Source organism: Salvia splendens, chromosome 10, assembly GCF_004379255.2.
Source record: "Salvia splendens isolate huo1 chromosome 10, SspV2, whole genome shotgun sequence".
Taxonomy (NCBI): Eukaryota; Viridiplantae; Streptophyta; class Magnoliopsida; order Lamiales; family Lamiaceae; genus Salvia; species Salvia splendens.
Window position 1 is genome coordinate 4,237,390 of NC_056041.1, and position 16,338 is coordinate 4,253,727.

The 16,338-nt window shown below is 37.0% G+C and overlaps 3 protein-coding genes across 5 annotated transcripts; 2 read left to right on the top strand and 1 right to left on the bottom strand.

Annotated features, from left to right (window-relative positions):
• The first annotated feature begins 2,307 nt into the window (after positions 1 to 2,307).
• On the top strand, positions 2,308 to 7,195 carry LOC121750714 (probable trehalose-phosphate phosphatase 3). Its single transcript, XM_042145307.1, has 9 exons — positions 2,308 to 2,419; positions 5,223 to 5,359; positions 5,505 to 5,648; positions 5,754 to 5,825; positions 5,927 to 6,052; positions 6,135 to 6,191; positions 6,271 to 6,372; positions 6,481 to 6,702; positions 6,795 to 7,195. The coding sequence occupies exons 2-9, from the start codon at positions 5,231 to 5,233 to the stop codon at positions 6,942 to 6,944; spliced, it is 1,002 nt and encodes a 333-aa protein (XP_042001241.1). The 5' UTR covers positions 2,308 to 2,419; positions 5,223 to 5,230; the 3' UTR covers positions 6,945 to 7,195.
• A 2,221-nt stretch (positions 7,196 to 9,416) lies between these two features.
• LOC121752452 (abscisic acid receptor PYL8-like) lies at positions 9,417 to 12,644 on the top strand. 3 transcript variants are annotated; one of them, XR_006040311.1, is made up of 6 exons: positions 9,417 to 9,623; positions 10,364 to 10,579; positions 11,045 to 11,325; positions 11,844 to 11,897; positions 12,247 to 12,441; positions 12,505 to 12,644. XR_006040311.1 is itself a non-coding variant. In XM_042147533.1 (3 exons), exons 1-3 carry the CDS (start codon positions 9,438 to 9,440, stop codon positions 11,273 to 11,275), a joined length of 633 nt encoding a protein of 210 aa, XP_042003467.1. In that variant the 5' UTR covers positions 9,417 to 9,437; the 3' UTR covers positions 11,276 to 11,502. The 3 variants fall into 3 exon arrangements, 1 of the variants encoding a protein (XP_042003467.1); XR_006040310.1 differs by lacking the exons at positions 12,247 to 12,441; positions 12,505 to 12,644 and having other exon boundaries at positions 11,844 to 12,007; XM_042147533.1 differs by lacking the exons at positions 11,844 to 11,897; positions 12,247 to 12,441; positions 12,505 to 12,644 and having other exon boundaries at positions 11,045 to 11,502.
• Positions 11,447 to 14,040, bottom strand: LOC121751811 (bidirectional sugar transporter SWEET3-like). The gene is made up of 5 exons (XM_042146604.1): positions 13,963 to 14,040; positions 12,837 to 13,043; positions 12,562 to 12,723; positions 12,367 to 12,486; positions 11,447 to 12,296 (listed from the first exon to the last, which is right to left on the bottom strand). Exons 1-5 carry the CDS (start codon positions 14,038 to 14,040, stop codon positions 12,201 to 12,203), a joined length of 663 nt encoding a protein of 220 aa, XP_042002538.1. The 3' UTR covers positions 11,447 to 12,200.
• Positions 14,041 to 16,338: the final 2,298 nt, after the last annotated feature.

The window sequence follows — 16,338 nt, forward strand, 5'->3', positions numbered from 1 at the left end:
TTGAATTGCCCTCATTTGCCCTAAGGGTACTTTGGTCATGAAAATATAGGAAATAGTCAAAAAGTAGTTGAATTGATATTATCTTATAGTTGATGGACCTTAAAAGATATTATTAAATGTTACGGATCAAATTTACTCATTTGGGATAGTTGGTGTACTAAAAAAAGATGTTCCTTCTTTTAATTAAACACAAAAAGTAATTAGAATCCTAAAAATTAATGATTTTAGTAATTATTAAAAATATCATTATTAAAATTATAAATCACATTAATAGAAACAATAATATAATAGTAATATAGTACTCCCTCCATTCTCATAGTAGTAGAATCATTTTGCAATTTTGGTACGTTCCATAGTAGTAGAGTCATTTCTATTTTAAGTAAAAGCCAACACATATCTTCTCACTTTCCCTCTCTCCTACTTTCTTTTCTCTACTTTTCCATCTCTCATACTTTATTATCTTTTTATTTAATATTACACATTACATACTTTTTTCTTAATCTCTGTGTCGAAAAACAATGTCTCCACTGTTGGAAACGTATGCCCTGTCAAAGGATTTTGACCCATAATATTTCCAACGAGACATTAATTTTGTGAAATTAAATGATATAGCGTCGATCTACGTTCGAAGTAGATGACCGTGGTATATTCATTTTCTCAAATCCGATTCCCGGTGAGTGAGAAATAATGGATTAAAGTCGTGTAAAATTGTGAGTTATTTAATTGAGCTATGGGAGAATTCATGGGATTAATTAAGTGAGTTAATTATCCCACATTGAAAGTAACAAGCTTATTAAACAAGTATTTAATAAGAAGAATTATTACATATAATAATTATAGTGGACTAAGATGGGCTGTAGAGCCCACACACGCGCGCCCCCGCCCGCCTCGCCGCGAGCCTCGAGCTTCGAGCTCGTGCCCGTGTCCTTGGATCTTGGCAATTGGTCTTTGAACTGTTCTTTGGACCTGATCGTGGGGCTCGGTGCTTGGGTTCGACCCAAGGCTGGTTGGTCTAGTTGTTTTTAGAGCACTAACGTTTCCACGTCAGCGAGCTAAGCGGAATGACACCTCGTCAGTATGACGCGGTAAAGCCTACATGGCTGACACATGATGAAGTCCACGTCGTGAACAAACCTAGATGCGCAGCGTGTCCTGATACGTCCGTGCAGGGTCAGCCTCTCCAGCTCTCGTAACGCCTTGTAACGGTCGCCGGTTACAACCTCGCAATGATGACAGCCATCATGGCTGGTTGACCCATGCAGTGGACTGAGCCTATAAATAGGCTAGCCATTCCATGCATCTCTACACCAATTCACAAAGCTCACTCCCTCTCTGCATTGTCTTTTCTGTCGAAGCTCTGCCCTCTCCTCCATCCAGTTCGCCGGAGCTCTGCTGATAGCGGTGCTGCTTCACCAGAGACATAGTCGTTTTATCTTTGGGGACGAAACGTCAATCCGAGAGCACTACCGGAGCGTATCTCATCTTGCGGGAAGATGACTCCTCGACTTGGCTAATTACTATTCACGATCTAGTTCTTTTTAGAGCACTAATGTTTCCATGTCAGCGAGCTAAGGGGGATGACACCTCGTCAGTATGACGCGGTAAAGCCTACATGGCTGACACGTGATGAAGTCCACGTCGTGAACAAACCTAGATGCGCCGCGTGTCCCGATACGTCAGTGCAGGGTCAGCCTCTCCAGCTCTCGTAACGCCTTGTAACGGTCGGCGGTTACAGCCTCGCAATGATGACAACCATCATGGCTGGTTGACCCATGCAGTGGACTGAGCCTATACATAGGCTAGTCATTCCATGCATCTCTACACCAATTCACAATGCTCCCTCCCTCTCTGCACTGTCTTTTCTGTCGAAGCTCTGCCCTCTCCTCCATCCAGTTCGCCGGAGCTCTGCTGATAGCGGTGCTGCTTCACCAGAGACGTAGTCGTTTTATCTTTGAGGACGAAACGTCAATCCGAGAGCACTACCGGGGCGTATCTCGTCTTGCAGGAAGAGGACTCTTCGACTCGGCTAACTACTATTCACGGTTTATTTGTTTCGATTTTTCCATTGTAATCAGTTTCAGTTTTCCATTATGTATTCCTTCTTTTGGGTTGTATTACGACCAGTTTTATCTCTTGTAATCCAGAAACCAACCTCCATTACTATGAAACGAAGGGAGTTAGGGAATTTAGAAGGACAATCTGGTAATCTCGGTGAGGCAAAAAATTCGGGACAAATAAGGAAAACGCAAATGATAATTAAAACAAAAAATTGCCAAAATATTGACCATGATTATGACAGTATCCCGACTCCTTCGTCTAAACCCCCTTTCTTCCTCCATAAATATCCCCACCATTCCTCCCATCTCCTCTCTCTCTTTCTCACACTCTCTCTCTCTATTTGGCTGAAGAAACGTCCCCTGTAAGTCTTCTTACTACATTAGGTACACACACACGCACATATATATACAAATCAATACCTTCTTTCAAAACATTGTTGCTTTTTTCTTCTTAATTAAGAAACATAAAATTGATAAAGGGGCCCTTTTTCATTTAATCATTTTCATTATAATCTCGTATTTCTCTGCATTCTCATCATGCATGTAGGAGCTTAAATTGCAATAATGCGTGTTCAATTTCAATTTTCTGTGTTTGTTTTGGCTGGATCTATTATTCTGGTAATTTTCAATGGTTTTTCATTACTCGGGAAACGGGAAAGCGGTTGGCGGTCGTCCTTTTAAAGTGGCAGATTAGGGTACCCCACGCTCTCCATCGCGCGTGTAGCTCCACCCCACTGTTTACTGTAGCAGAGTGGCGCCACGCGCCGTTGCGACGACTGGGAGAGGTCGTGGCGGTGTTTTTTCGGTTACCTTTTTCTTCAGCGAATCAAGGTAGTTAGCTAGTGAATATTCACCGCACACGTGTCTATGTGGGCCCAGTGACCTGGCTGGGCCTATGACCACGTAAGTCTGGAGAAATGGATCCTTCTCTTGAGCCGATTAGCGAACGGCCACGATTTAATATTTTTTTCTAAATCGAAATGTTTTGGTAAAACATCAAATAGAATATCATACATTAGGAGGATGTTTACTATCTCCATCCAAATATTAATTGATTATATTTCCTTTCCTTATGCGGATGTTTTTTAAGGACAAAATAGTCTCATTTTATTATTTTCATTCTCTCATAAAAATTAATCAACATCTATTAATCAAAATTTTTGCCACCATACAAATGTGGGATCTCACCCTTAATTTAACATTATATAAGTCAAAATTTTACAATAGAACCCATATACTTTATTATTTATGGGAGAATGATAGAACGTCGTTAGAAGATTTAATAATTGCAATTAAAGTTTAGCATGCATTATGATCAATTTATCATTACTATTTGAACATTAATGCACTACTATGTATTGGAAGTAGGGCTGGCAAATCGTGCGGATTGGGTCGTTATTGGGTCAACCTGATAATGACCCAACCCAATAAGGCATAACCTGAACCCGACCTGTTAAGGAAACTGTAAATCCGAATACGAACCCGACCTGCTACCTTCAAATCCGAACACGACCCGCACCCGACACGAACCCATTATCGACACGATATAATATGGGTTGACACGACACGATAACAACCCGAACCTGATATTACACGATTAAAACCTAATATTACACGATTAAACCTTAATTTTTAACCTAATTTACACAATTAAAATTCGTTTTATACTATATAAACCTAATTTATAAGAAATTAAAAAATTAAAGTAATATATATATTTTTAAATAATAATAAAAATAATAATATTATTTTTAATGGGTTACCCGTATCCGACCCGCATCCGACCCGAACCCAACCCGAAATTATCGAGTTCTTAATGGGTCAACCCGATAAGGACACGGATCCAATAAGACTTGACCCCAACCCAATAATTTCGTGCGGATTCGTGTCGGATTATCGTGTCGTGTCGAAAATTGCCAGCCCTAATTGGAAGTTGTACTTTAAGCTGTCCTATTCATAATATTATCCTGTACTAACTCAGTTTCCAGATAGTTTAGGTTTTTTGGACTTTTCATTTGTCATTTTGCAGTAAACTGAACTTTCATATGAAAAAGTCTCTTTTTCATAAAAAAAATCAGTTTAAAGCGTGTTTGATGGTTGAAGTGTCTTCTCCTAATTCCTCCACCTTCTAAACCTTCACATCCTTTGTTGACACGCACCCAATCTTGGTCTTTTTCCTCTTATGTTATTATTTCTTACTTGATGTTTCCTAGAAACCCTCTGTTTTCTGTCTTTTTCCACACCATTGTTAATTTATTTATTCCTTCTTTAATGCTTTATTATACATATTTTCCTTCCATATAGTCATTAAAGAATTACTAGTTTATTGTAAATATGACTCATTGATGAGAGAGAGAGTAAGAAAAAACAGTTGGCGGCCGTTGGAAGAGGTTGTTGGGATTGTGGCGCCAGAATGATTCATGCATATGAGACTCATTTAAATAAATAAATGTCGGTGTTATGGAAAATATAAGGTGTTGATTAAGACAAGTTAACTAGAAATTACTATATTACAACTTTATGTCTTTAAATAGACAGCTTTTCAATCAGCCATGTAATGTTGAGTCACCAGAATCTGACTTAAATCATTTACTACTATACTCATTTATAAAGATGCTTTGATCAACTATATATTCTTGATTTAGATTGATTTATTTTTTATTAATGGTTTTGCTATTATGACTGTGACAAGTTTAGTTTTTTGCATTTGGCACATATTTGCACAGTAGAGATAATGTGATTACTGGATAATCTCTTTATAACAGGTTGATAATTTTATTGTTTCATTTGGGAATTAATTTGGATAAATAGTAGTAGTAGTATATTAATTTACTTGTGGCCCCCATACTTTTTAGAATTTGTTCAAAATCCATAAACTTTTCCAAGAAAAAGACTTTCTGTATTATTTCTATCTGTCTTTTTCGGTTTATATATATTAATCTCGATACAAATGTGTTTGTTCACACACACAGAAACTTGTTTTTTTAAGTTGGCACTCACTTGTATGTACTAATAAATCCCTCTTTAAAACCATGCTCCAGCATAACCAAGTCTCAAAATAATATGGGTGATGCGTTATTTATTTGTAATTATTTGCTCCTTTTCTTTTTCCAAGTTTCAAAATATTCCACTTAAATGAGAAACTAATGAATTTTTTAATTGCAGATAGAATTATGGTGAAGGAAAATATTAGGAGGTTTTACAACAAAGCTGTAGGCTATCTATCTGGGCCCAATTCAACTGGATCTGAACCCAGTATCGTAGAGCCCAATCAGCCCGATGAAATATATACTTCGTGGCTGGTGAGTTCCCATCCATTATGAAATAATTTTGTTAGATCATTCAGTTTTAAAAAGTTAAATGTATATTTATCCATCAGTGTAGTTTACTTTTTCCTAATTAAGATATTACTATTAGCTAATTGAATTAGTATATTGAAATTTGTAGAAGGAGCATCCTTCAGCATTAACTTGGTTTAATGAGACGACGGGCGAGGCGACACTAGGGAAGAAAATAGTCGTGTTTTTGGACTATGACGGCACACTTTCTCCCATTGTTAACGATCCCGAACGCGCTTTCATGTCCGATGCGGTAAGTTTTAGTTTTTTCACGAGGGTAAATGTAGAACCAATCATTTTAACCATAAAATTTCCAATATAACCTTTATTTTATCAATAATATAATTGAATTTTGAAGATGCGATGTGCTGTGCGAGAGGTGGCAAAACACTTTCCAACAGCTATAATAAGCGGTAGAAGTCGTGACAAGGTAAAATATACTCGTGTTTTAATTCACGATGAAATAAAATACGAGATTGATTTTTTTTGGGTATTTTCTACCTTTGAAAGAGTGTGTCTTATAATGATCAGGTGTATGGATTTGTTAAGTTGGATGAAATTTACTACGCTGGGAGCCATGGAATGGACATAATGGGGCCTCCATCGCATGTAAATTCTTATGACAACAAGTTTCAAACAAACACAATGGATAAAAAGGTTTTGTTTTTTTTATTTATATTTAATTTAATCACTATTATTTTCTGTATCATGAATTTTAAAGTTTTATTGGATGTGGTAGGGCAACAAAATCACAATTTTCCAACCTGCTCAGGAGTACCTGCCTACAATTAAGAAGGTATGATAATGAGCCTAACTAAATTGTGTGTAAATGCAAATTTTAGATTAATTCATTTATATACACTTGTTTCACACAGCTGTTAGAAGAGATGAAACAAAGAACCTTGGACATCCCAGGTGTGTTTGTGGAGGATAATACGTTTTGCATCTCCGTTCATTACAGACATGTCTTGAGCGAGGTAAAGTCTACACTAAACGACAGCGAAAGCGAAAGCGAAAGTGCACATGTGTTCATGTTCCAACAATTTATTTTAAATCACTTATCACTTATGCATATAATGATGTAGGATTTTGGAGATCTGGAGGACAGAATACGTAATTTGCTTTCAGAATATCCTATATTTCATCTAACTCGCGGGAAGAAAGTTTTAGAGATTAGGCCTTCTATCGAGTGGAACAAAGGTGATGCTTTGTTATATCTTCTCAAAACGCTAGGGTTCTCGGATTCTAGCGATGACGTCATCCCCTTCTACATTGGCGATGATAAAACTGACGAAGATGCATTTAAGGTCCATTCAAATAACAAAAAATCAAATCAAAAATTTCAATACTCAGGTCGATAATTAATTTTGATTTTTTATTATTATTTTGAATTGTATAGGTTCTTAAGAGTAGAGGACAAGGCCATGGTATTGTTGTGTCAACGTTTCCGAGGGAAACATTAGCTTCCTACTCTCTGAAAGATCCAACGGAAGTGTTGTCGTTTTTGCTTCGTTTGTCGAGGTGGGGCGACACACTAAAGTCGACTTGATTCATAGAAAATTACATTTACAATTATTTTCCATGAGTTAGATTTAGTACATCAAGTTATCATGGGGTATATTACTAAATGTAGGGATAAAATTAGGAAAATGAGAATGTGGCTTGCTTTTTTTTATAGCCGACATTCGAGTTTCCTCGTGGTATAGGTTTGCTTTTTTCCCCATGTATTTCATGGTTTTGATTTTTGAACCTGAATTTTATATTAAGTACTATTTAATAAAGTATTTATGTATTGATATTTTTGTCACATCCTATTATAGAAACCGATCATCGACATATTTCCTAAGAAAATTAGAGGGAGGTTAAAAGTACCAAGAAAATTGTCAAACCATTGTTTATTGTTTATGCTCTCCATCAAACTATTTTCTAAATTTCTTATAATATCAAATTCGAAATTTAGAAAATAGCCCATTTCATAGCATCCGCATTGCCATCTAGATGAGGGCTCGGTCTCGTCTCGGCGAGACGAGCCAGCATCGAGATAGCGATGCATGCCCCCGTCGCGTCGCGTGTCTCTCTGGGGCGATGAAGCTGGCTAGCTCTGGCCCGCGAGTGGGCGTCGTCATGCTGACGCAATAAATAATTTTTTTAAAATCTATTTTCAGGACAAAAAAATTTAAAAATTAAAATTTTAAAACGGTAATATTACCGTTTGAATTTATTTATTTTTTATTTTTTTCTATAAATACTCTCATTACTTTTTCATTTTACACACAAACACACTATCTATCATCTTTTTTTCTTCTCATCATTATCATATCATCTCTCTTTCCTCTGCAATTTCTGCAAAAATGTCCGATGACGGAAACTCCGGCGGCGAGGGCTGCTACGACTTGGGACTGGGGGCATGTACAATGTTTTGGGTGCTTCCGGTTCCAGTTCGTCGCTGGGCACCCAATGTATGGGCAAACGCAGGGATTATCCTAAATTAGAGAGAATATTCCGGAGGAACACACTCCGGAAAACCTTCCGACCAGAGCTAGAAAAGGAGAAGGCGGAGGAGGACGAGCCAGCAGAGGAGGAGGACGAGGCGGTGGAAGCTCTGCATGTTGCGGATCCGGAAACGAGGAGGAAGAGGTGGAGGACGTAGGTCGTCATCCAATACTCGTCTAGTGAGGGCGGGGAAGGCAACGCCTCACAAGAGGTTGAGACATTCGATGCAGGGGGCTCCTCCGGTACACGACGTCGGCCGCAAGGGAACAAGGCGGCGAAGGCGGCTAGAGCTCGCGCAGGGAGGGGCCGAGGCGAATCAAGCCAGGCAGGCTCCCAAGGCACGCCGTCGCCCTCCCTAATGTCCATGTACTTCACCGCCACGATGGCTGACACTTCCCGCATGACGTCTGACCAATATCAAGCCCATATTGCCGGCATTGCGTATCTGGCAAGACAACTTGGTATTCCACCTCAAACGGGTGCACCACCACCGCCTTTGAGTGATGATTCGCCGGCGGAGTAATTTTTATAATTTAAGTGTGCAGTTTTTAATTTCTAATATTTTAAATTATGTCTTTTTTTTTTATTTTTTTTAAGATTTTAATTATGTGTGCTTTTTTTAGGATTTTAAATTGTAATTTTCTTTTATTTAATGAAGTGTGTTTTTATTAATTGAATTTGTTGGAAATAAAAATAAAAAAATGAAATTAAATGAATAGTTAAGGGATGAGATGGTTAGGAGATGGAGGGTTGCAGGTGTTGTCTCTTAGTTAAGAGATGGGATAAAAAGTGCAGTGGAGCCCATGAATAGTTAAGGAATGAGACGAACGTGGAGCCTCATAAAAATGTTAACATTCGAGATTTCAAATTCAAAATTATACTAATGCCGACGCAATTTAGATAGTTGTTTAGTGGATATTATACTATGATATGACTAATCAAACGTGTTTTCTTGGTAGCTCATTTAATAGTTTTTTTTGTACTTTCGGATTACCATTACTACAATAAATGTACCACATAAAATGCCACAATTAAATTTTGAAACCCACTAATTTTAAATGTAACCACTCTTGAATGAATTTTAGACTATTGATTATATGAGCGGAAATATTACTTAGAAAATTTTTTTACCAGATGAACTTCTCGTAATTTTAAAATAAATACTTTTGTAAGAAATCCACGAACCATATTGTCTCTATTGTTTTGGTGTGATGACTAGATATCCATAGTTTTCTTGAGCATGATCATTAACTATAAAGTGACATTGACTATAAACATTTCTATACAAGATTATACGTGTATTAGTTGGTAAAACACTTCTCCTTCGTCTAATAAGGTTGATGTTTTCGATTTCACTTATATCTTTTACATAGTACTATAAAATAAAAGTAAAATAATAAACACAAAATTTACTGTTCATAAAATTATATACTACAAAGTTTATTTCAAATAAACAAAAATCTTTTTAATTCACAGATTTTAAATAAAATATAATATTGAAAAAGAAATATGAGGTGGTATATTTAATTCCATTTAGGGAAGTACACTGATGATGAAGATGAGGCGTCTCGAAAATGGGTGTGCTGAGTCTGTACGGATCTCGCTGAACATGATGAACATCAAAGGATTGAGCGCGGTGGAGAGAGAGTATATACGGAAGCATCACACGCACGAGATTAACGCTAATCAATGCACTTCGTTCCTCATCAAGCATATTAAGGCGCCCGTCCATCTTGTAATATCACGTTTTGTTTTATTTATTTTCGTTTTATTTTATCGACTGTTGTGGTGACTACGGTTTTGATTTATGTCCTGTTGGTGAGCTCTGATTGGATGAGGGATGATGTTAATAGTGTTTCTCTATTGGTTGTGATGGAATTATTGATTTGAAGTTTTGATTCGGTTTTCGTTTAATCTGTTTATTTTCAAATTGTCTGGATTCTTTGATGATAGATTCACCAGAAAAGAAAAAAAAGGTTACTGTGCTTCTTTGCTTGTTTCAATATTGTTAATTTTTTGTTTTCCTGCAAATAATATCTCTCATTAGTTAGTTTTGATCTGAATTGATTACATTGAAGGGTGATACTGTTAGCTTACGCTTGAAATTTTGTTTAGATCATTTAGTATTTTTTATGTCTTCTGATAATACAATAATGATATTAAGTTTTTCGACTAGGAGCAAGGTTTAATATTTCTGGAGGATTTGGTTTGTTGCTATGTTTTTATTAGGAGCAAGGTTTAAAGAGGGAAAAGACCAAATGAAAGTTTAAGATATTTATTCCTTTCGAAATCGAATCAAGGTGCACATGATGATGGTGGCTACTAGCATTGATGTTTTCAGGGAGGTTGATTTGTTATTTGTTTTGCTATGTTATATGCTGGAAGTCAAGTGATGGTTTGCTGCTTATACAGAAACATCTTTTATAGATTAATCCATTTATACTCATGGTAACTGATTTGGTTGCTTTCTTCTAGGTTTGGTCTCTGGTCAGGAGGTTTGATCAACCACAGAAGTACAAACCTTTTGTCAGCCGTTGCATTGTGCAGGGGAATCTTGAAATCAGCAGTATGAGGGAAGTTGATGTTAAGTCTGGTCTCCCTGCTACCACCAGCACCGAGAGATTGGAGCTTCTTGATGATAATGAACGCATACGTAGTGTAAGAATCGTCGGTGGAGACCACAGACTCAGAGTACGATAATAGTTCCTTCTCCCTTTTAGTTTTCTAGGTCAACTAATTTGTTAGGAGTTAAACCATTATCAACATTTGTCCTCTACTTTGTTAGTTTTCTATTGTTTCTTTCTCTTATAGTAGGTTCAGGTATGAATACTTGTTGACCATATCGTGTCGCTTAACAAAGTTCTGACCATTCATTGATAAGTATATGGATCGGTGAATAGGTTTAAAGGTGTTTCTAACCTACATAGTATTGTGTGCGTGCGGGGTGGAACGTTGGAGAGGTTTCAGAGTTACAGCCACACTCTATAGTCTTTAGAATCACTATGCATTCACTTCAATAGCATGCTTATATTGTTGTCTTGTCATAGTTTCAGGGTGAACATAGTTGTATTGACTCATTAGATCTTGTCTGACTGCTCTTCTTCTTTCTCTGTGCATTAATCTTCTGGTATAACAATTGCCATGCATTTGTTGCAGAACTACTCTTCCGTTGCATCTGTTCATCCTGAGGTCATTGATGGGAGACCTGGGACAGTGGTGATTGAATCGTTTGTGGTGGATGTGCCAGAAGGGAACACACAAGACGAAACATGCTACTTTGTCGAAGCACTGATCAGGTGTAATATGAAATCACTGGCTGATGTTTCGGAGAGGCTTGCTGTGCAAGACAGAACCGAACCCATCAATCGTGCCTGCCACGGTGCTTAGATGCTATTTTCACCAAGGATGAAGCTTTCTTCAAGGCTTTAGGAAAATATGTCAGTGTATTGTGTGAAATACACCCATGCCTCATCCCTTATTTTTGTTGAATAAATAGAAATGAAAGCATATATTTTGAGACACAAGTATACATGTATTGAAGGATAAAAGTAAGTAGAGTGAAATATTGACATGTTTTTCAAAACCAATATTTGCTCACTTTTGAGAAACAGTAACAGCTTTGTACAAATCATGAGTCATGACATGACAAACCAAGATGAAAATATCAAATCATGTTATGGTTATTTGAACCTTCAATATTTGGCTGGTTTATGGATGCTTTCCTTTGATCAATGATACCTAATGGCAACATGACAATGGGGATTGAGAGTGGGAGTTCTAGGCCATTGTGGACTCGTGGTGACATCGAGTGAAATGAGATAATGCTGCGTTAGAATTTTTGTGTTCGATTATGGGAATGATTGAGCTATAACTTTAACTTTTAGCCAAATTGGGGATTGTATATCAAACTCTGAAAGGCAGTTGGTTTACTAATACTTCATTCTTATTCTTTCAGGTGACCATGGAGCCTGCTGTCAGGTGATTTCTCGAGAGGTTGAAAAGGAAGCAGGTTTTATACAGAATGATGAACAACGTTTTTTTGCATATCAACTGTTGTGTACACTCTTTAGTAAACTTTCATTTATAGTTATAGTAGTAGTTTCTCAAGCATTCTGCAAATTTGTCCTCATTCCCTTTGTGAGGTGTGGCCATATGATTCTGCATCTGTCTCTTTCTCTGCTTTCTGGCATTTATTCACACGTACATCAACTAGTTGCCTTGTCAAAAAAAAGGAATCAGAGAAGTCAGAAACTAGCGGAAAATATCTCCTGAAAAAATTGATTATCAGATAGGAAAAATGGGAATCCTCTGTTCATTTCTGAGGTTGTTTCTCACTTCCCCTATTCCTGTATATGCAGTACAGGAAGAGCTGCAGGATGCCTAGTGGGCTACCCACCAAATTTGGAGACTGTAGATACAAGAGTTTGTTATTTACGTGAGTCGTTTTCATTACAAAGAGACCTTATAATCACACTAACCGCAAGAAAAAGATCGTGGCTCAATAGTCCATATGCCATCCAAAGCGAACTTGCTAGAAATGAGAAAAGCGACAGGTAGAATGGCATGAATTCCACGCTCTTCGTCTGTATCACTTTTCTCTGACATAATTAGAACAGCTATATCAGAAATCTTCAAAGGAGAATATGAATTTTCCAATTGACAAAAGTACTCACCACAACCACCAGTGGAGAACCATACATTGCTACCCATGCTACCAGTCCTACACTTCCAACAAACGCCTTGCGATGATGGTGATCATGGAATACAAATGTTGATATTAGTACTACTGAACAAGACAGCAGGAGAACAGGTAGAGTCATCATGGCCACCTTTTTCTGCAATTTCGTTAAAGTTATAATTAATAATGCTCGTCTTTTCGCTTCCTGCCATGCAAGAATTTTTTCACTCATATTAACAGTTTATTCTTGCTAAATGCAAGATAACTTACCTTTCCATCTGTTGAAGCATAGTAGAAATATATCAATATAAAGGATAGCTCCAGAAATATCCCTAATCCATTGATTGTCACCACAGGAAAGTTTTCCCACTTGTAACTTGCAACTGGCAAACCATACCGAGTGTAGAGGAAGCAGTTTAATAGGGCCATGATATATGGCATGCATGAATACTCTTCGGTGCTCTTTTTCCTTATCACCTGTGAGAAAGTGAATCTGAAAATTTTAGATGTAGATCAAGACCAGAACATAACATAACATTGTTGCGTATTTTCAGTTTTATAAATATTTTGGATTATCGTAGTTACATTGGTGCAGCATAGAGTTAGATAGAGGCTGCATTCCCTGCAATAAAAATCAAAAGATGCTTAAAATTCAATGCTACAACGAATTTCACATATATAATGATAAGGTTGAAGACTCGGGGAAGAAAACGTTACCCAAAATGCCTACTGCTATACGAAGTTTCTCTTCCATATGTTTTGAATATCCGAGTTATGCAATGCTATTGCTGATTGTTGTTTTTTCTATAGCTGCTTATAATCCTAAGAGAGGTATATATAGTGCAAGGAGGAAAGAAGAATAACATGCATACAATTGTAGGAATAAGAGTAGAGCAGATTTGTGGAGTAGAATAATCCTTACCTAAATGATGAGAAAAAGAAGACGTGAGTAAAATATATGGGTGCTTACATGATGAAAGAATTCTATTTCCTTGATTTTGTTGTTTCAAAATAATTTTAGTACTCTCTTAATAATAATTTTAAGACAGGAAAGAGACTAAACCAGGAAGATATATAAAAGAATAAGTTGGCAGTCTGGTTCTCTTGCAAGTGGAAGATGTTACAAGACTTCCACTGTCCACTTATAACAATTGATGTAATCCATTTAATTCCAGTTTCTAAATCTCTCTCTGAATGGTGAAACCAAATAACCAAGTAAAATGGCATGAGTTCATTTTGTCTGCTTTATGCTCATAACCAATGTTGTAACAGTAGTGTTTGAGCATTTGGTATCAACATTACTTTTTACATTTTAATTCAAAGTTTTTCTACTAATCAAATTACCAGCTAGGAAGATTATACACTTGGAGAAATGGTTGTCAGTCAAATCTCTTACTTTCTCAGCATAGTTTATGATGGTGAGATCACATTTCCTTTTTGCTGTCTTCCATTGTTTCTCTTTTCCACTAAACATTCCATATATTTTGCCATAATGGGAAATTAGTGCTTAATTGTATGAAATAAGTGAATGTTATTATTTCCACCTTATTATACTAATAAACTTGTTTTTGCTAATGCTTTGCATGACATTGATCGATACTTAACACACTTGGGGCACACAAGAATTTGGTTCCGGTTATAAGTTTCATCAATCAATGGTTCAAAAACGTTATCTTTAGGCTATTTGCTAAAGAATGTTAAGTATATGCTGATGCTTGCAATGGGCACGTTATGTATGTTTAAGCTTTTTATTGTTATTTGTGTTGTTGTATTTAAGATATTATACTCAATTAGTGATTCTCAAGAATATGCTTATCTCCTGTGTTTATTCTATTAATTAACTAGTTTACTTACTTTTGCATTCGGTTTGAACAATTAGAAAGGAGAACAAATCATCAGTCAAAATGTTACTTGGAGTCGTATTTCTTCATATATTAAGATTAAAAGTCCCTGGTCATTATTAATTTTGCATTTACGTAACTTAAAAACTTGATTTTTTTTTCGTTTATTTGTTTATTTAATCTTATAAAAAATGAACAAAATCGAGCTTGATGCTTGTATAATGCAACGTTCATGATGATAATAATAATAATAATAATAATAATAATAATAATAATAATAATAATAATAATACTTTTGGTATCAGAGTTTAACTAAATGTATAAAATAAAATAAATAATGCTGACATTTATGTCATGGACGATATTTTTTATCCTTCTAATATTTCTTTTTAAACGGATATATGATCCTTATAAAAAATGATGATGTCAAATGACGTTCGAAGACCATTGATCTGTGCATATTAATTAATTTGAAACTGTTTTAGGATAACACTGTTGGAGTATAATCTCACAATCACCGTTGGATGCAGCAAGCTAAAAATCAATGTCATTCTCAACAGCTGTAGATTTGTTAGAGGTTGAGCTCGTTCAAGATATTATTGAGCTCGGCATATTATTGAGCACGGCGTTTTATTGAGCTCGGTGAGCTCGGTGTTCTATTGAGCTCGGTGAGCTCGGTGTTTTATTGAGCTCGGTGAGCTCGGTGTTTTATTGAGCTCGGCGGTTTATTGAGCTCAGCATTTCATTGAGCTTCGGCATCATACAGCACTTCGGCATCATACAGCACTTCGGCATCATGCAGCACTTCGGCATGTTGATGCAAACCAAGAAACGGGAAGTGGCCGTTGGAACAGTTATAACTGATTTGATAACTAACATCTCAAGAGAGCCGTTGGAGGATGAAGGGACTGATAAAAAGCAGACGAAGGCTGCATCTGAAATAGTTAATCAGCTACTTCGGTATTCAAGAAAAGAGTCTCCAAACTATCACTTGATTAGTTCTTGGTTTAGAATTAGATTAGAGGTGTTGAGTTCTTGGAGAGAGTTCTTGAGTGATTGTAAATCTCTGCATATTTCTCAATATACTGAATCATATTGCCTTTGGCCGTGGACGTAGATCTTACGATCGAACCACGTAAAACTCTAGTGTTCTTTCTTTTTCGCATGGTTGTCATCATCGAACTTTTGCATACTTTCACAACAAGTGGCGCCGTCTGTGGGAAGCGCAATCGGAGTTGATATCGATGACGACGACGAGGTACGAAGCGGAGAAATTCTCGGGGAAGAATGACTTTGGTCTGTGGCAGATCAAGATGAAGGCTCTGTTGATCCAGCAAGGGCTCGATGAAGCAATCGAGCCAATTGATCCGAAGGGGAAAGAAAAAGAAGATCTCGATGAGAAGAGCGTGAGGAAGAAGGCTGAGATTGCCAAGAAAGCCCATAGCGCTATTATTCTCAATCTCACGGACAAGGTGTTGCGCGAGGTTGCGAAGGAAACCACAGCGCATGGGGTATGGACGAAGCTCGAAGCGCTGTACATGACCAAGTCGCTTGCTAATCGCCTATACATGAAGCAGCGCCTCTTTTCATACAAGATTCTTGAAGACCGACCCTTCGCAGAGCAGATTGATGATTTCAGCAAGAATCTGGATGATTTGGAGAATGTAGATGGCCCCATGAAGAATGAAGACAAGGCCATCTTGCTCTTGAATGCTCTTCCCAAAACATTCCAGCATCTTAAAGATGCAATGCTGTTTGGCCGGAATGCAGAATCTGGAATCACATATGAAGAAGTTCAGTGTGCTCTTCGATCAAAGGAGCTTGAAAAGAACTCTTCGAAGACAAATGAAGGAAGTGGCAGTCAAGCCTTGAATGTAAAGGCTTTCAAAGGCAAGAAAAAGAAATTCAATCAGAATCAAAAGCCTAAGTAT

Coding starts and splice junctions, on each gene's coding strand:
- LOC121750714 (XM_042145307.1), top strand. CDS start 5,231: ATGGTGAAGGAAAATATTAGGAGGTTTTACAACAAAGCTGTAGGCTAT. Junction 5,826..5,926: donor GCGGTAGAAGTCGTGACAAG/GTAAAATATACT, acceptor TATAATGATCAG/GTGTATGGATTTGTTAAGTT. Junction 6,192..6,270: donor ACCTGCCTACAATTAAGAAG/GTATGATAATGA, acceptor TGTTTCACACAG/CTGTTAGAAGAGATGAAACA.
- LOC121752452 (XM_042147533.1), top strand. CDS start 9,438: ATGATGAAGATGAGGCGTCTCGAAAATGGGTGTGCTGAGTCTGTACGG. Junction 9,624..10,363: donor TTAAGGCGCCCGTCCATCTT/GTAATATCACGT, acceptor GCTTTCTTCTAG/GTTTGGTCTCTGGTCAGGAG. Junction 10,580..11,044: donor GTGGAGACCACAGACTCAGA/GTACGATAATAG, acceptor CATTTGTTGCAG/AACTACTCTTCCGTTGCATC.
- LOC121751811 (XM_042146604.1), bottom strand. CDS start 14,040: ATGTTTAGTGGAAAAGAGAAACAATGGAAGACAGCAAAAAGGAAATGT. Junction 13,044..13,962: donor TCATAAACTATGCTGAGAAA/GTAAGAGATTTG, acceptor ACTTTCTCACAG/GTGATAAGGAAAAAGAGCAC. Junction 12,297..12,366: donor GCCACGATCTTTTTCTTGCG/GTTAGTGTGATT, acceptor TTGTATCTACAG/TCTCCAAATTTGGTGGGTAG.